At 43.9% G+C, this 24,508-nt stretch overlaps 2 protein-coding genes across 5 annotated transcripts in view; one reads left to right on the forward strand and one right to left on the reverse strand.

The window, feature by feature from the left end:
* Nucleotides 1-7,495, reverse strand: part of LOC115476301 (transmembrane protein 180-like) — a 30,920-nt gene extending 23,425 nt beyond the window's left edge. The window contains exon 1 of one of the 4 annotated variants that reach the window (XM_030212592.1): nt 7,413-7,495. The gene's annotated coding sequence lies outside the window, so the exon portion shown is untranslated. Of the gene's footprint in view, nt 1-7,386 lie in introns of all 4 variants that reach the window. The other 3 variants (XM_030212595.1, XM_030212593.1, XM_030212594.1) reach the window with 3 other exon arrangements.
* A 180-nt stretch (nt 7,496-7,675) lies between these two features.
* The window catches only part of CDR2 (cerebellar degeneration related protein 2), a 34,051-nt gene continuing 17,218 nt past the window's right edge, over nt 7,676-24,508 (forward strand). Inside the window, exons 1-2 of the mRNA XM_030213278.1 lie at nt 7,676-7,994; nt 19,383-19,495. Coding sequence (XP_030069138.1) covers nt 7,916-7,994; nt 19,383-19,495 — 192 coding nt within the window. The 5' untranslated portion in view covers nt 7,676-7,915. The remainder of the gene's footprint in view (nt 7,995-19,382; nt 19,496-24,508) is intronic.

Below are 24,508 nucleotides of genomic sequence, written 5' to 3' on the forward strand. Positions count from 1 at the left end.
CCTGACGAACCTTACCAACCCTTCACTTCAATGAAGCCATGGAGTCAGCTTCACAACGTTGCAGGGGCGTTTTGTTACACTACACAGCTCCCTAATTTTTCACTTAAACATCGCAGGGTGGCTGGAAGGGGGGGGGGGGGGGGAGAGGGGGGGCAACTATCCTGGAACTGGGAGGGAGGGAGAGGGGGGGGCAATGACCCTGGAACTTGGAGGGGGAGGCGGGCGGACCCTGAAACTGGGAGGGGGCCCCTGGCACACACTCTCATTCTCACACACCCACACTTACAGCTCCCTAATTTTTCACTTGAACATCACAGAGTGGCTGGAGGGGGGGGCAACAACCCTGGAACTGGGTGGGTGGGTGGGTGGAGGGGGGCGGGTGGACCCTGAAACTGGGAGGGAGGGATGAGGCCCCTGGCACACACTCTCTCTCACACACACACACACACACTCTCACGAACACAGTCTCACTCTCTCTGTCACACACACTCACACATTCACTCTCTCTCTGTCACACACTCACTCTCACTCTCACAAACACTCACTCTGTCACACACTCTATAAAACACACACACTCCGAGGAAAACCTTGCTAGCACCCGTTTCATTTGTGTCAGAAATGGGCCTTTTTTCCTAGTTTTTAAATAAATACATAAAAAGTACGCGTATAAATGCAAACCCCTCCCCAGAAGGTGTCTCCACTCAGGTGGAGTAATGTCCTGTGTGTTCTGGTTGCATGCACATTATTATATATATGCACATCAGATATTCAGTTTGGGAAGTGCCGCTTCATGCAGAGAAATAAATTAATTTTAAAATGCCCCTTTATGTTTTCAGCTGATGAAAGAAGTGCAGCACCTGAAAGCTGGTCCAATAAAAAGATATCACCTTGTATCCATTAAAAAATATCTGAGACAGGGGAAAAAAAACAGCAGACCCACAGTTAATAAGTATCATTTGAACTAAAATTCCAAAAGCAAGAACCATATGCATTAATACAACTTATCAACTATAGCTACACACGAGTACTTTTGAGTTCTGCTCACCCTGAAATTAGCAGGGATTGACCACATCCCAGTGTTCAACTTCTTTCTCACACCCTCTATCCAACCTACCCAACCTCACCCCTTTTACCTAACCTGAAATCCACCCACCCTGACTTGATCAAGCACTACTCCCTCGTTCATTCTTCAGCATCATCTGGATTAATATAGAACTTGCTTTTCCTGCATCAATACAGACTATAAATCTCCCAATAAAATCATTCTCAAAAACAACAAGCAATGTACAACCCAAAACAATCCTGAAAATACCTCTTGGATGGCCTACACCACTTCTGATCAAGTTCTAGCTAGCAACAGTGTAATTTGGTCAGACATCATTTAGATGTGATCAACTGTTATGATACATGTGAATTATTTTTGCTTGAGAATGACGGGCACTTGCAAAAATCACTTAAAAATAAATTAGCAGAGATAGGGGTGGAGGATGCAAAGAGTCTCTCCCTTCCTCCATATAATCCTCCCCCCCCCACCCCCCAAAAAAAAAAAAAAAAAAAATTCTGGAACGCTACTTCTTTAAGTGATATTCTCTATCGGATCACATGAATAATTTCCAACCAATGGTGTCTTGGTCTTGAACTTTTTAGCTCAGTGCCTCTTTTCTCTCTCCTTTTTCTTTTCTGTTACAGTTCTTTCTCTTCCTGCTTTGTCTCTTTCTTTCAGCAGTGGAGATTTTAATACTTTTGTACAATTAAATATTTTAATTTTATTATAAGGCTCACACTGGGTCTGGTTTATCTTGCTGCATAGCATGGAGCTCCCCTTCCCCCCCCCCCCCCCCCCCCCCCCGACAGCAGCCCTGTCGCTTCCCACAGTAGGTCTTAACATCTACTGATCGTTCCTGGCTCAGGTACTCTATTAGGTTACTCGGTTGTAGGTTAATAAAACTGTGGCTTGGATTTTTGCCATCAAAAATGTCCTGTGTTATTGTAAGAACATAACATAAGAATATAAGCGTTACCATACTGGGATACTACTACTACTTAACATTTCTAAAGCGCTACTAGGGTTACGCAGCGCTGTACAATTCAACATGGAAGGACAGTCCCTGCTCAAGGAGCTTACAATCTAAAAGACAAATGTAGAGTCAATCTGATAGGGCAGATAGATTGGGGGGCATACTATATTTCTCGAAAGGTTAGGTGCCGAAAGCAGCATTGAAGAGGTGAGTTTTAAGCAGAGATTTGAAGATGGGTAGGGAGGGGGCTTGGCGTAGGGGTTGAGGAAGAGTGTTCCAGGCATAGGGTGAGGCAAGGCAGAATGAGCGGAGCCTGGAGTTGGCAGTGGTGGAGAAGGGTACTGAAAGGAGGGATTTGTCCTGAGAGCGGAGGTTACGGGCGGGAACATAAGGGGAGATGAGGGTAGAGAGGTAGTGAGGAGCCGCAGACCCGGGTGCATTTGTAGGTAAGGAGGAGAAGCTTGAATTGTATGCGGTATCTGATCGGAAGCCAGTGAAGTGACCTGAGGAGAGGGGTGATATGAGTATATCGGTTCTGGCGGAATATAAGACGTGCGGCAGCGTTCTGAATGGATTGAAGGGGGGATAGATGGCTAAGTGGGAGGCCGGTGAGGAGTGTCCATCAAGCCCAGCATCCTGTTTCCAAAAGTGGCTAATCCAGGTCACAAGTACCTGGCAAGATCCCAAAACATTAACATTTTATGCTGCTTATCCTAGAAATAAGAAGTGGATTTTCCCCAAGTCCATCTTAATAATGGCTTATGGAATTTTCTTTTAGGAAGTTATCCAAACCTTTTTTTAAACCCCGCTAACTGTGGGGCTGCCAACAGTTATATGTTTCCGGTAGTTGGTACAGATGGGGGGAGGGGAAGAGAGGGGATTTAGGAGAAGTCAGCATAAGTATTACATGAGCAGTACAATTAACAGATTTAAATGTTATCTTTCTTGATATTCATATCACATAGTGCATGCAAACACATTGGATATAATGCTATGGTTGGGGAAAGGGGGGGAGGGACAAAAGGATAAAATCATTGATGATAAAAAGGATGGATGAATGTAACCAAATATGATGTTTTCTTACCTGGTCCTATTATTGGTTATGTAAACATTGTTTAAATCATCAATAAAAATTGTTAAAACCTAAACCCCGCTAACTACTTTTACCACATTCTCTGGCAATGATTTCCAGAGTTTAATTACACATTGAGTTAAGAAATATTTTCTCTGATTTGTTTTAAATTGACTAATTTGTAGCTTCATTGCATGCCCCCTAGTACTAGTATTTTTGGAAAGAGTAAACAAGCGATTCACATCTACCTGTTCCACTCCACTCATTATTTTATAGAACTCTGTCATATCTCCCCTCAGCCAATTTTTCTCCAAGCTGAACAGCCGTAGATGCTTCAGCCTTTCCTCAAAGGGAAGTTGTCTTATCCCCCTTTATCATTTTCGTTGCCCTTCTCTGTACCTTTTCTAATTCCACTATATCTTTTTTGAGATGCGGTGACCAGAATTGCACACAGTATCTGAGGTACGGTCACACCATGGAGCAATATAAAGGCATTATAACATCCTCACTTTTGTTTTCCTTTCCTTATTATACCTAACATTCTATTTGCTTTCTTAGTCACTGCCGCCGCACACTGAGCAGAGGGTTTTAAATCAATTATGACACCTAGATCCCTTGCCTGGTTGGTGACTCAATGTGGAACCTTGCATCACTACTGAAAACCTATCTCTTCGACAAGATATATCACAAAGATCAACATGAGTAACTTCATAACCTCTAAAATTTCCAGTATTGTCTTATGTCTGCTGCTTAATACTATCATGTATTTCACCACCATATAACACCTAATCCTCTGTAACCAAATGTATATTCTCTTCTACTTCCAGTATCCATGATGAATTGTAAGCCACATTATCCCACCTCTTTGCAGGCTCAATGTGGGATACAAATGCAATAAATAAAAAACATAACTATAGTTTGGGTTCATCTTTCCCACATGCATCACTTTGCACTTGCTCACACTAAACGTCATCTGCCATTTGGATGCCCAGTATCCCAGTCACATAAGGTCCTCTTGTAATTTTTCACAATCCTCTTGCGATTTAACAATTTTGAATAACTTTGCCTCATCAACAAATGTAATTAGCTCACTAGTTACTCCTATCTCTAGATCATGTATAAATACTTAAAAAAAAAAAAAAAAAAAAAGGCAGTCCCAGCACAGACCCCTCGCAAGATCCCAAAAAAGTTCAATACATTTTTATGCTGCTTATCCCAGAAAAAAGCAGTGGATTTCTCTTTACTGAACTTCTTCATGCCGGCCCAGATTTTCAAAGGGAATCTTTATTTATGAGACTATCCTCACCAGATACACAGAAACATACACAAGTACATGCACTTTCTAGGTCTTTTCTAGTGCTGTTCAGCTGCTCATGTGCTCACAGGCAGTGCTACCTCCCTCCTCCACCCCCAGGTTAGCCCATCATATACAATTCTGGCATTTGCTAGGTCATTTTTCTCAGCTGGCAGCAGACTCTTCACACTTTCCCCCATTCCTTTGCAACAATCTCCCCCCTCCCCACAACATTCGTTGATTCCACTGATTCTCTCTAAAGACCCTTTGCAGGGCTCAGCCCCACCCCCCACCTGTGACTAGAAGCCTTTCCATTGGGCCTTGGCTGGATTCTACCACAGTTTCTGTACTGGAAGGGGGAGGGGAATATTGGAGAGCTGTAGTGGGCTAAACTCTAAAAAAAAAAAAATATCCACACACTTAGCCATCCTTCTGGCTCCGAGACGAATTTTTAGAATCCTGAAAAAAATCTAGACAGTTGGCAATCCTAGCCTCCTGAGCGTATCTAACACAGTCCCCGCCCTTACACTTTTGGGCCCAAGGCACATGCTGAGTTTGCCTATAGCTTAATGTATCTGTATCTCTCCCTGGTGCAACTGCACCTTGAATGATCCTTGCATCTCAACCATAATGTAGCAGAACTAGCAAACGTATAGAAAAGGGCAACTGGAATGATAAAAGGGATGGAACAGCTCTCCATGAGGAAAAGGTAAACAGGTTAGGGCTCATCACCTTGAAAAAGAGACAGCTGAGGGGAGCAACGATAGAGGTTTACAAAATCTTGAGTGGAGTGTAATAGGTAAATGTGAATCAGTTGTTTACTGATTGTGAATCAACACAAAGTGAAGCAGAAAAAATCCGTACAAAGAACCAAACAAACAAAAAGTAAAGACAGGCAATGGCTATCGCTGAACGCAAAAGGCTAAAAAGGACTAAAGGAAAAATATTTGCAAAGTACCAACAATGGAAGCAAGGCCCTGAAACACGGACTGTGTTGCGTCCTTGTTTATTTACAAAAGCACCAACAATGAAAGCAAGAACCTGACAGTCCATGTTTTGGCATCTTACTCCATTGTTGCTACTTTACAAACAGACATCTTTCCTTTAGTCCTTTTTGCCTTTTGTGTTCTGTGATAGCCATACCCAGTCCATACTTTTTTTGTTTCAAAACATACAAAGGCTAGGGGATGCTTCATTAAGTTACTAAGAGGTGTATTTTCAAAGCACTTAGACTTACAAAGTTACCCAGTGCTTTTGAAAATAAGCCTTTAAGCAGGACATTTAAAACACATTGGAGAAAGCTGATCATACAGTTAAGCTGTGGAATTTGGTGCCAGAGAGTGGAATAAAAGCAGTTAGGCTTCTTCACCTCCACCTCCTTTCTAAAGGAGCATAGACTTACTAGCCAAGTTGATCTGGGGAGCCACTGCTTATCCATGAGAATAGGCAGCATGGACGCTATCTACTTTTTGGGATTCTGCCAGGTACTTGAGACCTGGAACAGCCACAGCTGAAAACAGAATACAGCCAGAGTGGTATGAGACATATAGAGGCCCATGGCTGAACCAAGCGAGAGGACTCCCAAAACCCATTTCAGAATATTCCTCCTTCAAAGTAAGGCAGGTTCAGGCCCCCTGTGACATGGGAGCCCTGGGTGACTGCCCTAGTTACCACTCCCTAACATCAACCCATACCAGTGGCGTAACCACAGGTGGGCCGGGGCCCACCCGCTTAGGGCTCAGGCCCACCCAGCAGTAGCACACGTTTGGTGGTAGCTGTGGGATCCCAAGCTCGGCCAGCTGAAGACTTCCTCCAGATGGTAACGAAAACGCTACTCTCCATGATACCGGCACCTGCGTCTGTTCATTTTCAGCGCATGCCTGCTGCAGACTGCCAAGGTGGAAAGAAGCGTTTTCCCACCAGCTGAGATATTTTTTGGGTGCTGGTTGGGGGGGGGGGGGGGGAGAACAATTGGTGCCCACCCACTTCTTCCCTAGGCTCACCCAAAATCTGTTGTCTGGCTACGCCCCTGACCCATACTGAGCTTAATGGGCTTTAGGTCTCACCCAGTATGGCAGTTCTTGAATGTAAGTTCTTATATTCTCTTCCCCTTCTTTTTCTTCTCTCATACATACATATATATATTCCCTATGCCTGGAATAGACTCCCTGAGCCAGTACATCAGGCTCAGTCTCTGGCTGTCTTCAAGTCTAGGCTTAAAGCCCACCTCTTTGCTACTGCTTTCGACTCCTAACCATGACTCTCTTACTCAACACCCTCACTTATCACCCCTACCACTGCAATTTCCCCACCCCTAGCTGTCTGTTCGTCTGTCCAATTTAGATTGTAAGCTCTGTTGAGCAGGGACTGTCTTTTCATGTTAATTTGTACAGCGCTGCATAAGTCTAGTAGCACTATAGAAATGTTTAAATATATATATATATATATATTTTTTTTTTTTTTACTTTTTCCTCACTGTCCTTCCCCACAGTCTGTCTTGCTTTCTGCTCTCCCTCATCCATGCTCTTACCTTACCCTCCTCTCTCCCCTCCCACTCTGCTGTAACCCATTCGTACACAAGTGGTCCAAGCAGAACTGTTTCCCCGCCTCTCGGCGCTAATTGATTCTGGCCAGTAGACTGAATTGATCAAAGGGAGGGCGGAGCTGATTATTAGCTGCAGAAAGATTAAACTCCCCTCCTCCTTCAGCTTAGCTCTAGCCTATTGTCTGTCTAGTGCTCAACCTACATGAAGAAAAGAGGCAGCTAGGATAGAATAAGAAGGAATGTGATTTGCAAAATCTGGTGATCCTGAATGCTCTGCTGAACAGCCAGGATCACGTCTCAGTACCTGGAGACTCTAGGTTAAAGCCGGAAAGCAATACCTATAACTGGCTAAAGTATAAGAAATATAAAGTCACCAAAATCACGTTCAACTAAAAAAAAGAGGCTATTTAACATTCCAGACCACCACCAATACTATATCAGCTACTATTTTATATACTTTTAAGATGCAGTATGTATACTGACGGATTCTGCCAAGAAATGAAGCGGGTCTGCTTTAATCGAGACTTCCAGCGCCCCGCACCAACATCTCCCAGTGTCACCTGCTGCAAAACCAGGAAACAATACACAACACCTGCGCGCCACACCCACTAGGGGCGAGGCCGATGAATGAGCCTTTTACCAGTACCCAATAGAACTTACTGTTCGCGCAACGCGTCCAGCCCTCGAGCTCAGGCATAGGCTATTTCCTTCGGTCTACGTTCATCTGCCCCACCCATAAAAGAAATCCTCGTCGGGGATTGGTCGCTGCGCACGGCCGACCAGCAAAACGGGTTTTGTAGCGACGCTTCTTGAGAGTTAAGCAGTGCCACGTTGCGGCCCCTTCGGCTCGGGGGCAAGTTGTTCGGGACTTTTCGGAAGTGGGCGGAGCGACTTAGCGGCTTCTGTGAGAGCGGAGTCCGAGGAGGCTGTCAGCGTGTGTGTGAGTTTTTTTCCGCAGTGTCTCTTCATCTCTAACTGTGGCTAACATGTTGACGGACAGCATCGTGGAGGAGTTTGAAATCAAGGACGATGAGCCCTGGTACGATCACCAGGACCTGCAGCAGGGTGAGTGCTGGAAGATGCTTGGCTGTGTGTTAGCACGACTCGCCCTTCCTGTAACTTGGGACCTGGGAGGAGGAGGAATGCTGTCCCATTAACAGCATCCGCAGCTGCAGGCAGGAGATTTGAGCAAGTGTATGTAAGGGGGTCTTTGTGTTTGAGAAATAACATGACACTCGTGCTTGCACTGGGCCATAATTAAGCCATTAACACTGCCAAGACTTCTAAAGGAACTTAATTTTATTAATCTCTTTTCTTGTTCGCTAGGGAAAAAATATATTTCTAATCTGGTTGACCATCTTTAAATCTAGATTGAAAGCCCACCTCCTTTGCCTTTGATTTGTAACCACTCGCCTCTACACAATTGATTTGCTTGCTTTATTTTTTGTCTATTAGATTGTAAGCTCTTTGAGCAGGGACTGTCTTCTGTGTTTGTGCAGCGCTGCGTACGCTTTGTAGCGCTATAGAAATGCCAACTAGTAGTAGGGTAATGGAGTGAGTGTAAATGTCCAGTGGCCTGGGCCATAAAGGATAAGATCAGAATGCGTGGATGGAACGAGGTACGGGTGGCAGAGCATCACGCTGGTGCTTGCCTTTGGCAAAGGAGCCGGTTCTGTGGCTGTTGAGCACTCCCAATATTAAGCAAAACTCCTTAACTCAGTGCCCTCGGATGGATAACTTCCGTTGAGTTTAGTATTCACAATTTATTTTGAAAAATTGGCCTCTATGACCTTTTGGGGGGGAAGCCCACCTTTTTGGTCAGACTTTATTCTGCTTCTGGAGCTGCTCCATTCCGGTATCGTATCAAGTCGTGCTTTGTTTTTTTTACTATTCAAGTGCAATGAGTGATGCCCCTTTTACATCAGGAATAACTTGTTCATCTTACCTTAGAAAAAAAAAATAAGATGCGTTACTGATATTACCGAAACTGGATGTGCTTTTGCTTCCTTATCTTCCCACCCCCCCCCCCCCCCCCCCCTCTGTTGTGAGAAAATATCCACTTTGACCAGATTAAGAATATCTCTTTTTCCAGTGTATAGAAGGCATTGTATTGATTGGAGAGATCAATAAAACTAGGGCTGACGTTTGAAAGCTTAACTCTAATGGGGCAGCGTAATGGTTATAATTTATTTAATACTGTATAGGCTTATACGTTTTGTGCATATTTGTCTAAAGACCCGAACGCCAGCTTTGAGTAAACAGGAAAACAGTCAAAGAAGTACTTTGTAGGATAGTGTAGTGGAAACCTGGAAGGAGCTGTATTTTTAATTTTTCTTGTCTGGAAGAATTTCGATAACAATATGGAGTGGTTTCAGAGTAGATGTGGCTGTATTCCCAGATACAGGGCTGGTTTTTGTTTTTCTTTTTTTTTTTCTCTTTAGCTACTAAAAAAAAAAAAAAAAAAAGCAATGTCCAGGAAGACACTGCACTCGATTCATGCACAGCTGAGAGAAGTTAAATGGAATCTTGATCTCAAGCTGGCTGGTATTCTGGAAATCCCTGTGTTTTTCTCATTAAGTGATATGTTATTTAATATGCTACTGAAGTGAAGCTATAGGTCTAACCATTCTTTCTTAAAATGTAAACTGAATTCTTTGTCTTGCTTGAAAAATAATCATTAATGGAGCTAATGAGGTGTTCATTGATTCTGTTGGCAAGCATGTAAAAAAAATGGTTGTGACACTCAGTCTGCAAATTACATTGTCATGATCTACCTTGCACATACTACATGGGTTTAAAAGCTTTACATTTCAATTGGGGGGGGGGCAGATCACAAAAGAAACAGGTGAAGTTGATACCAATGTGTCTTGACAGTTTTTGAACTGTTACAAACAGTTATGCAGGTCTCTTCACCCCACCACCTCCTCCAGTGTCTTGTGACTGAGTAAATCTCTGTTCCTCCCTATGCTCAAAATCTTGGGGGGTAACTCGAGCTAAACTTTGGTAAAAGACCCCCTTGAATTGTAAACTCTTAAAGTTCTCTTATAGCTGAATTGTCATTTTATGGTGCTTTCTAATTCAAAGTTTGAACGTTTGTAAGATATTATTAAAATATCAAAGGAAGAGATCCTAAAGGGTTGCAAGGGGGGATGTTTTACTGTACATCTCATCTGAATAGCTATGTTCTTTCAGATAAGCATGTTAGGACTCTTTCCACCTACTGCCAGTCTCTAGGGGCTCATTTTCAAAGCACATAGACTTTTATATAGTAACAGTTTTTACTTTGAAAGCTTAAGTGCTTTGAAAATATGTCTCCTAGCTTCTTGTTCTTACTATACTTACTACTACTTATAATTTCTAAAGCGCTACTAGACGTACGCTTGAACATGAAGAGACAATCCCTGCTCGACAGAGCTTACAATCTAATTAGGAAACAAGAGATAAGGGAATATTAAAGTGAGGATGATAAAATAAGGGTTCTGAACAAGTGAATAAGGGTTAGGAGTTAAAAGCAGCATCAAAAAGGTGGGCTTTTAGCTTAGATTTGAAGACGACCAGAGATGGAGCTTGACGTACTGGCTCAGGAAGTCTATTCCAGGCATATGGTGCAGCAAGATAAAAGGAACGGAGTCTGGAGTTAGCGATGGAGGAGAAGGGTGCAGATAAGAGAGATTTACCCAGTGAATGGAGTTCCCTGGGAGGAATGTAGGGAGAGATGAGTGGAGAGGTACTGAGGAGCTGCAGAGTGAATGCACTTATAGGTCAATAAGAGGAGTTTGAACTGTATGCGGAAATGGATAGGAAGGCAGTGAAGTGACTTACCAGGTAGAGATGTAAGGGGGCTTGACTTTACCGCCTTTCTGCTTCCCCTGCTGGATGTGTGGCGAAATCTTTCGCCCACCTCAGTCGGTTTGTTCACACATCAAATCTTGCAGTTGCTGTTAGTCCTCTCAGACGTAGAATAAAAGGGTCTCAAACCACTTGATAGCTTAGCTCTGAAAACCTACTTAGACTGTCCACTGAAGGGAGCTAAGCCCACATAAGCTAGTCAGATACAGGCAGGGGCAAGGGATGTCATCAGCCTGATCTGACAGGTGAAGAGTAAGGTCAAATGTGGTTCTAAAAATACCTTTTAGAGGGATCCCTTTACTAAGGTGCACTGAAAAGTGGCCTGCGCTGGTGTAGACGTGTGTATTGGACGCATGCAGGTTCATTTTTCAGCGCACCTGCAAAAATTTTTTTTTTTTGGGACTGAAAAAGGACATGCAACACAGGGCTGCCGAGAGATTAAGCCGGGGCAAGGCCCCCCCTCCCCTCACTGCTGTAGTGTCCGGTCTCACCTGCCTGCCCTCGGCTCCATCCGCCACCGGCCCCCTTGCATTAAAATTGGCAGCGCCTCTGCTCCATTTGGAAAGGCATATCGCCTCTCTTCGGGCCTTCCCTCAATGTGTCCCGCCCTCATATGATGTAACTTCCGGTTTCCGCAAGGGCGGGACACAGGGAGGGCCCGAAGGGAGGTGATCTGCCTTTCCAAACGGAGCTGAGGCGCTGCCAATCTTAATGCAGGGGCCTGGTGGCGGACGGAGCTGAGGGCAGGCAGGTGAGACCAGGGACTGCAGCACCGGCGGCCTGACCCTGGCACTGGGCCCCCCTTGGAGGCCTGTGGAATTTTGTCCCCTTTGCCCCCCCCCCCTCAGCGACTCTGATGCAGCAAAACGAAAATTGGCGCATGTCTATTTTGGGCCTGAGACCTTACCGCCACCCACTGACTTAGCAGTAAGGTCTCGCGCATTAACCAGGCGGTAATCGTCAAGCGCTTGTACAATGCCGATTTAACACCCGGTTAGTGCTGCACGCCGCAAATTTTCCGGCGCATGTAGCGGGTGCACATAAAAAATGAAATTGCCGCCTGGGCCACACGATAGCCGTGCGGTAGTTCCGAACTGCGCCTATGTGGCTTAGTAAAAGGGCCCCAGAATTGTCTGTCACTTTGTAAGGTGCTGGGCTTTGGAGACAAACCTTGGTAAGGTTACAGGAAAGTTTGCCTTTTATCACTTGAGAACATTAACTATTACAGAAACAGAATTGGTTCTTGTTGAAAACATTTTGCACACTTTAGGAAGTTTTTTTTTTTAGTAACATAATTGGATATTAAGCATTTTACATGATGGGTGTTTGTTTATGGATGTTGCCTGCAGCGTTTGTTTTTTCAAAGCCAAATCCAGTGTAATAATCTGCTTAGTTTGTCTATCTTCAAGTTCATGTTTGGTTAGAGGTCTGGGCAGCTTTGTAGATAATGTAACAGGTGGTTTAGGGTTAAAGGTGCTCATTCAGCGTTTTTTTTTTTTTTTTGTCAAAGGACTATAGTGACTGTGAGTCTAATGGGTAGGGTGAAGGGTTATTAGTAGCTTATCTAAATTCTCTTGAGTTGCAGCACTACAATGAATGTACTGTTATGAACACACTCATGAAAGGAGACTGTGTACACAAGAGCCTCTGTAATCTCCAGAGAGCTGTTATATTGTAAGGCTTTTGAATGACTAAAGGTTGACCTTGATGTGTGGCTGTGTCGCTTTTTTTTCTCTCCCCCCTCAGTAATAACATTCTAACGGGTTTTATCCTGCTGCAATGTAAAACATTTCATCCTCTGGCTTGTGGTGCATGTCCTGCCTTAGTAGGAAACTAACTGGGAGAAGGCAGACATTACTCAACAGGAAGACAACTCGCTTGTGCAAGCTTTTTAATGTCCACGTATCTACTTTCATCTGCACATAATGAATGCAGAGCTTACTGTTCAGACTTGGTGACCATAGAACATTCCTCTATGATGTCTTGTGGCCATGACGCTATGATTGTGGCCAAATAAAACTGTGCCCCCCCCCCCCCCTGCTACCGGAGGTGCAGAATAATGTGCCTATGGAGAGGCCACCAAGGTTGTGTCCCCACAGATTAGGAAGCTCTGTAGGGTGAATTCTGGCCGGGTGGGATCCTGTTCTGCTACCTGGTTATCCTATTTTCAGGTGCCAGTGGGTGACCTGGCTTTGAACTTAATATAGGAACTCTCCAAATTCAAAAGGTCACTGGTACAACTTCTGACCCAAATGGTATTAGGAGTATATTTATTTATAGGGAACGGTTAGGGCAGTATAATAAAATCCTTATATATATATATATATATATATATATATATATATATATATATATATACTTTTTTTTTTTTTTTAAAAAGCTGGATATCAGACTAAGCCATAGCTGCAGCAACATTCAGTGTTCTACAGCTGACACACATGCAATGGTAGTGTAATAGCTGCTCTTCCTTAGATTCATGAAGTTTGTGCCTATGGTTGTCTGGATACTGAAACATCGCGTTCAGGCTTCTTTTCCCAATGAACAGATTTGCTAAAATTATAATCGAGGGGGGTGGGGAAGGTTTTCATCTTTTTTTTTTCCTATAGGAATTGCAAATTTTCATGTCACTCTAAAAACAATTGCAGCAAAGCGGACACTGCAAAAGAGACAATGAGAAGTGACCTAAAAAAAAAAAGCTAGAGGTGAATTTTGGGATACATGTAAACAGGAGTTTTATGCCGGGGGTGGGGGGGGGGAGGGGGGGGGCTGGTGTATGTGGACCAGCAGAGAACACTAGAGGAAGTATACAGAAATCCAGTTTGTGATTCTGGAAAACCAGGGTTCAAGCCCTGCTTCTTCCACTGGTACTCTGTGGCCTTAGCAAGTCACTTTGCTCTTTATTGAATCCAAAAGCTACAGCTCTGAGATTGTGTAAGTGATGTGATTTATATTGTGGTGGTCATACAAAATTTTTATTGGGACTTATTAGCTCTGAAGAGATTCACCCTAGGTGTTACACAGTTTAACATAAAATGACCAAACATAAGCATAAATGCAATTGAGGTAAACTGGGAAATGGAAAATTGAAACCTAGTAATAGGACTAACATGAAAGGGTCTCAGAAATATACACATTTAACAGCACTGTAGAACAATCATAACCCTGTACTAACATGTATCATATTTTCTTCACATATCAAAATTACACCTTATAAAACCCACATATACATTTGTTCAAATAATACAAAATCATCTCTTACGTTGAGAGAACTGCTGTGACTTCCCCAGTTATCTATACATTCAAATGCCACATGTTGATTATATACACCAATGTACTTCCAGTCCTGGGCTCTGCTCTCCCGATTGCAAACAGCCTGAGACTTTTAGGAGTGCATCTGGATTCACATCTCCAGCTGGTTGATCATGTACACTTGGTCTCCAAAAAAATGTTCCAGGCCATGTGGAGGATTCGACGCATCAGATACCTCCTTCCCAGAGACTTGTTTCGTACCCTTGTCCATTGGCTCGTCCTATCCCACCTGGATTATTGTAGTGGTATTTATGTGGGCTGCCAGGCCTCCTTATTGAAAACTTTCCAAACGGCTCAGAACACTGCGGCGAGGCTCATCCTAAACGAAAGGAGATTCGCACACGCCGACCCCCTGCGATTTAAACTACTACTACTATTTAGCATTTCTATAGCGCTACAAGGCATACGCAGCGCTGCACAAACATAGAAGAAAGACAGTCCCTGCTCAAAGAGCTTACAATCTAATAAACTTCATTGGCTGCCGGTACAGGAGCGCATTGCTTTTAAGATCTGCTCCCTAACACATAAAATCATCTATGGGGCTGCTCCGGAATACATGCTCCCCTTGATCGATCTTCCGCCTAGAAATGCCAACCCTGCTGCTCGGTCCTATCTCCACCTCCATTTTCCGAATTGTAAGGGAGTTAAGTATAAGAAAATCTTCGCCTCGTCTTTCCGTTATTGGAGTCCCAAATACTGGAACACGTTACCTCGTCACCTTAAAACCCAAGTGGACCATGCCCTTTTTAAGAAGTTATTAAAGACATTCCTCTTTGCTAAGACTTACCCCTCAATTTACCATGTTGATTAAAGCATCCCTTGTCCCTTCCCTACTTAGTTCACTTTGTTAGTTTCTTCCCTCCTGTGTATTTCTTTATGCTTGCCTAAGCTGTTAAGTCTGTACTCTTATTTAATTCTCTGTAAGCCACATTGCGCCTGCATGTGTGGGAAAATGTGGGATACAAGTCACAAATAAATAAATAAATACTTAACTGTTCCTTTATGATCAGGTAATATGCATGAAAGATCTGTGCAATTCTAACATTTGTCCTGTTTGAGACATCCCTGCGCCTAACCACACTTTTCTTCAATAGGAATTTCTCACTATGTGACACCACCTATGAGCCTTCACAGGAGCAGCCCCCTACTCTGGAACTTGCTATTGTAACTCCTGGTTTTGTCTGTCCCAACTCTGCATGTTCTGCTGTTGCTGTCTGATATTTGTATGTGGTGTGAAAAGTATTTACCCCCTCCGGATTTCCCCTATCGCAATGGTTCCCAAACCTGGTCCTAGAGGCGCCCCAGCCAGTCAGGTTGTCAGGATATCCACAATAAATATTCATGGGAGATTTGCATATACTGCCTCTATTGTATGCAAGTCTCTCTCATGAATATTCATTGTGAATATCCTGAAAACCTAACTCTGGGGTGCTTCCAGGGTTGGGAACAGCTGCTTTGTATCATGCTGAATGGTTTCTGTAGTAGTTTTCTCAATACTAACACTTTTTATCTTTTAAAGATCAGAAACAATAGGGGAAATCAGAGTGGGTAAACTCACTTAAGTATAGTGTGCACAGTCTGCTTGTGTCCAGGTTATACTTACTGTACACTGGCTTTGAGTTAACTTCTTAAAAAAAAAAAAAAGTGTTAAATCCAAATTGTTTTAACTCAAGGACTCCTTGTTGTACTAAAGTACTCTAGTACAGTTCGACAATCTCCAGATAATTGTGCATCTAACTGTGCCAACGTTTCCTAGTAGCCTATTTTTTTCCAGACACAGGATGTTCTGCATCTGCACAGTAATCGTTCAGAAATGACTTATTTCTATTAATGGAGCAGAATGACACCTGAGTGACATAATGATGGGATGATAGTCTGGTAACTGAGTTCAAGCCATCTCTGTACTGGTTTTATAAGTGATCAGAGAGCACTTTCAATGTGGCGTCTGCTATTCTTGTATAATTAGATTTCTAACTGCTATGTCTCCATTTACTTACAGGTACTTTTTTTTTTTTTTTTAAGCTTTAATGTCAGTGCTCTTACTGCATTAAAGCTTGATCCGTTAATAATATAGGTGCTAAAAGGGTTCATCCTTGTGTTTAGTCTCTTCCCCTTCCTCTGAAATAGTCTGAAATGGCCTTTGCTTAGTACGTATCTCAGCCCATCGATTATGATCAATGATTCATTTCGTTGGCTATGTTGGAAACGTTAGTGCGCTAGATCAACCAGTCATAAAAGTTTATGATAGTAGGTAAAAGGCAATGGTCTTTCATACGAACTTTTCTATTAATGGCGTAGAATGACACCCGAGTGACATAATGATGGGATGATAATCTGGTGACAGAGTTCAAGCCATCTCGTTGCTGGTTTTATAAGTGATCAGAGAGCACTTTCAATGTGGCATCTGCTGCTCTTGTACAATTAGATTTCTAACTGATATGTCTCCATTTACTTACAGGTGCTTTTTTTTTTTTTTTTTAAGATTAAGCTTTATAGTGGGGAGGGGGGATAAAGGTTAAACGATTGATGACGATATGTAATTGTTGCAGACAATCTCTTCTAGTTAACTGTTAACACATTTATATTGTGAATGTGCATTTTCTGTGATTAAAATAAAAAAAAAATTAAGCTTTAATTTCAGTGCTCTTACTGCATTAAAGCTTGATCTGTTAATAATATAGGTGCTAAAAGGGTTAATCCTTGTGTTTAGTCTCTTCCCCTTCCTCTGAAATAGTCTGAAATGGCCTTTGCTTAGTACGTATCTCAGCCCATCGATTATGATCAGTGATTCGTTGGCTGTTAGTACGCTAGATCAACCAGTCATAAAATTTTATGATAGTAGGTAAAAGGCAATGGTCTTTCATACGAACACAGTGCTAGATTCCTGTTCCATTAATCAGTAGGCTATTGGTGAGGATTCTAGCACGGTGTACCTTTTCATTGGCATAAGGCAGATTGTACCTAGAGCCAGCAACCACTGTGCTCCATTCCTGTAGATATGAGCCTCATGATGGCTACTAACCTAAACCTGCAGTTTTGGGACCAAAGCAAACTTTTTTTGATGTCTGATGTAGCAGGTAGTGAGTGTTCCATATCTGTAATGGAATCCATTTGACTCTGGATGTGGTTTGGTTACACAGGGGCCTAAGCAGAAAGCTTTGCGGTGCAGCCTGTACTCAAAATTATAGCATGCCACTGTGTTTTTTTTTAGCAGTAAGTCGGTGAGTATGGAAAGGACTACCACATTAAAATCCGTGGCAGTAATCTTCAGCTCATTGATAATGTCACCTTTTCTGTCAGTGGTTGTGTGAGGGTTCCCCCCCCCCCTTTCAGTGGCATCCTTCCTGCCAGTGTCCTGAACCAGTTTTCTGCAGGGCCCTTTAGCAACCTCACTCCCCTCCCCCAGTCCCCCAAGAGAAAAAAAAATCTGGTCTAGTGGGCCCCTGACCAGATTTCCTGTCACCAGTTTTTAAAAGAAAATCCACGGTGGCTAACAGCCCCCCCACCCCCATACCATGCCTGAAACAAACAAAACAGGAGTGATGCATCTGGTATTGACATCTTCAAAATGGCAGCGCCCTGCCCCATGCATTGGGTGGGGTCTCTGCCATATAAAGGCAAGATTACCTTATATGGCAGACTGTTGTGGGGGGCCCACTAGACCACCAGGTGTGTGTGTGCATATATATATAATCCTTTTGGGGGGGGGGGCATGGTTCCCCTATGCAGCTGCAGGATAACTGACTGTATTAACATGCATTTTAATGTGGTCTACTCAAGTTAACACTTGCGCTGAAACCCTTTTTCTGTGTCACTATCCTGTGGTAAAGCTATGCTATGTCCGTGTTAACTGTGGGAAGTTTCCTGCGTGGTACCCCCCCCCCCCCCCCAAAGTTCACTGCAGCATAGAAGCTGTTTTCTAAACTCTGTTACCCTGTGGCTCCGTGTGGCCTTGCTGATCAAGGATCTGAAAACTGTAGCTGAAATTGAAAGCAAACTGTACATATTTAATGGGGGTCAAACTGAGCCTGCAGGTACTTTTTTTTTTAACTCGTAGATTTGGCCCAGTTTCTCAAAAGGGAAGTATGAGCATTTTCTTCTGAAAATTGCCGATGAAAAGAACCAGCACAGAACAGCATGTCTTTGATTTTTGGTATGTTTTGAGGCCAAACTCTGCCAGCGTTGCCTCCTCTGGCTTAGTCTGTGTGAGAAGATGTGGGTTTCCACAGCATGTGTGGCTTAAGAACATAATAGCCATACTGGGTCAGACCAGTGGTCCATGTAGCGCAGTATTCTGATTCCAACAATGGCCAAGCCAGGTCACAAGTACCTGGCGAGTAATTTGTCTCCATTTTCACCACAGGGACGAAAACCTGTGTGACAGTGAGATCTCTGCTAAACTTGAACCGGCATTCTTGTCTGGATTACATTGTGCTCAGCCTCTCATCCAGGCCCATATTTTACCCTCATATAGGTGGATGGCTCTCAAGCTCCGCCCCCCTCCCTCCCATTTACATGGATCAACAGCCTTTGAAAAATTTATCCTTGGGATGATTTTCAGAGCCTTTGACCTGGTTGGAAAGTTTGCTACCCTCAATGGGTTGAAATGTGTTGAGTTCACAGCAGGGGCGTATCTGGAATCCGGCGGTAGGGGGGGCCAGAGCCAGAGAGGGGGGGCACATTTTTGCCTCCCTCCCGCCGCCGCCTCTCTCCACCCCCTCCCCGCCGTCAACCCTCCCCCGCTGCTTACTTTTGCTGGCGGGGGGCCCCAACCCCCGCCAGCCGAGGTCCGACCCGCAATCTCCATATTTCGTCTTCCTCCGTGGCCATGTGCTTCAAGGAAGTAACGCTGCAGTGCTGATTGGTTGAATCCAGTTCGGCGTCTGACGTCGCTGCGACGTCAGACGCCGAACTGGATTCAACCAATCAGCACTGCAGGCTGCAGCGTTACTTCCTTGAAGCACATGGCCATGGAGGAAGACGAAATATGGAGATTGCGGGTCGGACCTCGGCTGGCAAAAGTAAGCAGCGGGGGAGGGTTGACGGCGGGGAGGGGGGCCAGGGCGAAATCTGCGGGGGCCCAGGCCCCTGTGGCCCCACGCAGATACGCCCCTGGTTCACAGTGCATTTAGTTGCTTTTTCAAATGTACTCAAACGTCCAAGGGTCTTATAAGTTAACAGTATGTTACAGTTTTTTGTACAGAGCATGTTCTAGCTCTTCCTGCCTACAGTAAAAAGCAGGGTTTTACCATGTCCTAAATTTTTTTTTTTTTTTTTTTTTTTTTCCTCCCCCAGATCTGTATCTAGCTGCTGAGCTGGGAAAGACCTTGCTAGACCGAAATACTGAACTGGAGGAGTCTCTGCAGCAGATGTATACAACTAACCAGGAGCAGCTACAGGAAATAGAGGTAGTATTTGGGTTGTGGTTTTAATCTTACTCTGTGTAGGCGTTGGATAGAAGCAGTTTCTGTCATTGGATTAGCATGAAGACCCAGGAGTCTTCAAATATCATGCATTTCTGCAGCCAGTTCAAGGCCAAAACTTTAGGGGTCTGTTTACGAAGGAGCACTAGTGCTGACACGGCCCATTCAAAGCGCATGGACAGCTGCTAGTGCTGCTTAGTAAACCTGAGTTAGTTTTTGTTAAAACAAAATTTGCTGAATTTTCATTGTTCATGAACATACCTAAATCTCCACTACCCAAGCTGCAAAGGACGTAAATACAAATCTACCTATGCATCCAGCTTTTCCTACATAAGCACACAATTGAGGCGGGGATAGGGCTGGCCAGACTTATACGGTCTGTGCCCTGAAGAGGACAGTACAAATAAAAAAGTAGCACATATGTATTTATCTTCTTGGGCAGACTGGATGGACCGTGCAGGTCTTTTTCTGCCGTCATCTACTATGTTACTATGTAATTGTGGAACGCACTACCAAAACGCTGTGAAAACAACGTATGACCACTTAAATGTCCGGAAATCACTAAAAACCAACCTGTTCAAAAAGGCCTACCCTACCGACCCAACCTAATTGCCTGGACTCTGCAACACAATGAACCCAAAGCACGAAATGGACGTAGCATAACTCTTTCGCTCAGATGCCATAACTGTGTGTGTAAGAAAACACAAGGGCAAACTGTCTGCAAGCTCCAAGATGGAAAACAAACGAAGCAGATCGCAAAAATAAAACAGTAATTTATTATTAAAACCTGAAGTTATATATTCATAGCCCGACACAGGCCGTGTTTCGCCAGACAGGGCTGCTTCAGGGACTACAAAAGAGATAATATGAAATAATATAAAACACTTGAAACAAACCACATATATTGTTCAAATATAAAATATATATCAATGACTACATATAAAAATGTACGTCGAACTTAATTATAAATGCATTTTTAAAAAATAAAAACCTATATGATACCAATATCCCATGATAAAATTGAAAATAAATTCCAAAATATGTTATATCAAAGTCCCACAAACAGAATGATCACTTCTAAACGATTGAAAGATATATTCTCTATGTATATTAGCCAAAACGATACAGGAACATTTCACTCAGGATATCTGTGCACAGCTATAAATACTATTAACCATTTGAGAACTGCACAGTTTACAGCATATGTCATGGTTTTAGAACGGGTGCTACTTGTGTGGCAGTATGTGGAGATGTAAAGAGGTGCGGTCTGGGTGATCTTGAAATTTTTACCTGTATTTTAGACCTGCATGTACAATGTATACGTACGTGTGGCTCACAAAACTTCTCCAGTTGCATTGAGTTACGCACAATCCATAGTTAATCTCATTTGAAAATGCGTGAGGAGGAGGAGAAGGAATGTGCTAACTTCTGCTGTTCAAAAGCACCTCGTTTTGCCATATGTTCTGCGTTTCAGAGCTGTTATCTAATGGATTTTTTTGAAACGTGTACATAGAAGAGCCTTAACTTAAGTGGCAGCACTTGGGTTTATATATGTGGGTGTATGTCATAGGAGCCAACTCTTCAAAATAAGCCCAATGGAAATGACCCCTCCCTGGACATATACAGGGAATTTTCTCAATATTGGGGGTGTTCAAGCACCCACAGAGTCGGCTCTAATGGTGTAGTGTAGTTCCATTTACTATTGAAGCTCCCTAATGAAGCTGCTTTTTAAACTTAATTAATACCTGCTTCTGTTTGCCGGCTTCGTCTGTAGCATCAGGTGCATATTTTATAAAGGGAATTTACTGAGCTTTTTCTAAAATGCTAGTATAGGACTAGATTATATTGCACCTTGAAATTCGCCTAAGTTTCCATGCTGTTTAGAGTATGCCGACCGCCAGTCCACAACTACATTTAGTCATGGGCAGATACGTCAAGCACAGGTGCAGGCGAGAAAGGGAAGGAGAGATTCTTCCGGGTTAGTGGCAGGCAGCAAATTGGAATTGCTGCTGGGGACCCGCTGAAGCAGGTGCATCTTAAGTGTTGGCAGATCAGGCTGGGCTTCCCTGTCCTAAGTCGCTTTCTTCCAATGGGGCCTGTGCAGCATCTGTTCGTTCCTTGCCCATCCCACAACTCTCCTTGCTTTTAGAGGGTCCCCGGCAGCAATTACTATACACTGCCTGCCGCTAACCCGGAAGCTTCTCTATTGCAGCGTCCTGTTTCTCTGCCTGGGCGAAACACAACAGAGGGGAGGCTTCCAGGTTAGTGGCAGGCAGCAAATAGGAATCTCTGCTGGGGACCCGCTGAAGCAAGGAGACTTCATGGGATGAGCGAGGGAAGGAAAAAGAAGAGATGCTGCATTCGGGGGGGGGGGGGGAATAGAGATGCTTCACAGGGGAGGGGCAGGCAGCAAATGGGAATTGCTACTGGGGACCCACTGAAGCAAGGTGAGTCGTGGGATGGGTGAGGGAAGGAATGAAGAGATGCTGTATGGGGGAGGGGGTGAGAGGGAAGGAGAGATGCTGGACGAAGGGGGGGGGGGAGGTAATGAATGAAGATAGTGTTTACATAGGGTAGAAATATGGTAATAGGAATGGAGGGCTGAGGAAGAAGTGAGATGGGAAATAGCTGAGAAAAGATGGAGACTTGATAGGTAGGAGAAGAGGGTGAAAGGAATGAACAGTATGTCGGAGGCAGGTGTAGTGAGAATAGACGGGAGAGAGGGGAAAAGAAATGGGCAGCAGCTGCTTGAAAGAGAATTAGCAGATGACAGGAAAGCATAAAAAGAAACTGGAACCAACATGATGGAAAAATAAACTGTCCAGAAAACAAAGGTAGAAGAAAGCATTTTATTTTGAATATTTTATATGAAATATGTAGCTGTGGGAAATGTGCATAGCAAATGTCCTTGTATTGGTGTTTTGTAGAAAAGGAATTGCATTGTGATCCCTTGTTGTATATTTGGTAAGGGTAATGGCAGGTGGGGAAATCGTAGGAGAGGGGATTGGGAGTGGGGGGGGGCTCCTTTATTTAGTGGGTTTTTTTTAATTTTCTGACCTTGCTGTATAGCTTGTGGGGATCCCCAGCTGAGGACTTCTCCAGAGATGGCAAGAACTCTTCTACCAAGCTCTGCAGTTGGCGATGGCATGCATGGGGTGCCAGCATTAGTGGCTTAAGGGCCGTGCTGCTGCCTGCCAAACTTGGTAAAAGGGAGTTCTGGCCACCTTTTAGAGAGAGTCTTTAGCTGGCAGCGTGTAGGGGGTCCTCATTAGCTAAAGTATATTTTGGGGTGGGGCAGAATATTTTGTGCCCACCCAAAATTGGCTGTCAGTGGCGTAGCCAGACACCATGTAAAACCTGGTTTAAATGCTGATGCCTAAATTATGCGCAGACTGGGTATATTCTATAACCATGCGCTTAGATATTAAATGCCCATTCCACGTCCCCTTTTCAACTATGTGGCTTAGAATTTACACGTAGACAATTCTGTGTTTAAATTCTAATTCCAATTGTAGGCAATTATCAGCACTGATTTGGCTTGTTAACCAATTAAGTTATGGTCATTGCTATGGAATATGCTTGGATTTTTTTTTTCTCCGCATGTAAATCCCGCACAATATATAGAATCTGGGAGATAGTGTTTAAAACACATGAAGCTAAATTTATCTAGGCAGTGTACAGCGCTGCATATGCCTTGTAGCGCTATAGAAATGATTTAGTAGTAGTATAGTGGAGGCAGGCAAGACATTTTCAGTTTTGGTCTGCCTCGGGTACAGGCTGACTTATAACTCGACCTTTTAACTGCTACTGAAAAAGCTGTTCCTTTTGGGTGCTGGGGCCAGCCAGAAGTGCAATGGCCATTCTCCAACAGAGGTAAACCAGACCAGTCACATAAAAAAAAAAAAAAGCTGGCACCTCAATGACTGAGACAGTTGCTCTCTAATCAGCCCCCTCCCCATTTTAAACTAGGGCAGGCAAAAGACTTAGGGCCAGATGCACTAAACTTTAACAAGCCTTAAATGAGCCTTTAACGAAGAATTTTTTAACTGTTGCATGCACTAAAGCCCTTGTCTGATGTAAGTAACTTAGTCAGACAAGGGCGGGCCCAAGAGGAAAGGAGAGACGCGAAGAGGCATCAGCTGTTTCTGCCTGTGCAGCGCCTTCACACAGAGGTGAGAGGCGCTGCGCGGGCCCAGTAAGAAGGAGGGGGGAGCGGCAGCGATGACCTCAAGGGGGGGGGCGGCGGGGGCAGGGGACGGAGGATGGCGGGAGGCGCAGCTGGGAAAGAGAGGAAGGAAGGGGGGCCGGGGCAGCCTTAAGTTTTGATTTTTGTTTTGATGCGGGGAGCAGCGGCGAACTCGGGCGGGCAAGGCAGTCCATGAAGGATGCTTCTGAGAGCGCCTTTGCTCCCTCCCGATCCATGCAACGTGTTTGTGTTTGGTTTTCTTTTTTTGGTTGTTTTGACGTTTGTGGCATGCGCAGAGCAGCCAGCATAACGCTTGCCGATTACCGACGGGGATTACACCAGTTTGATGCATTCTACTTTACAGTACCGCACCGAACTTGTGCGACTTGTTTTTTTTGGTGCATTCTTCGTATTTTTTAAAATTCGTTAAGGACTTTTAACGTTTTAGATTTTTTTAAATGTTTGGTTGATGCATCTGGCCCTCAAAGAATAGAAATTGTCACAAATGAATTTTATAATTTACTGATACTGTGATCGGACGCTTTAAAGGTTACCACAGTGTGTGAACGAGGTTAGTCAGGCTCTACTGCCTGCCTAATCAGTAAAGAGAGCCAGACACCCAAGTGACTGGTTTTTCAAGGGCAGAATCGGATTTGAGAGATGCAGTTTGTCCAAAGAGCTTTTAACTCTGAAAGGTGGTTTTGTCATGTTGATATGGGGAGGGAGGGATAGTGCTTTTTCTGCTGTGGGTTCGGTACAGATAAATTTTCTGTTTGGGTAACTACATCTACAGGAATAGATTTCCGACTAGA

This window comes from Microcaecilia unicolor, chromosome 8 (assembly GCF_901765095.1).
Source record: "Microcaecilia unicolor chromosome 8, aMicUni1.1, whole genome shotgun sequence".
Taxonomy (NCBI): Eukaryota; Metazoa; Chordata; class Amphibia; order Gymnophiona; family Siphonopidae; genus Microcaecilia; species Microcaecilia unicolor.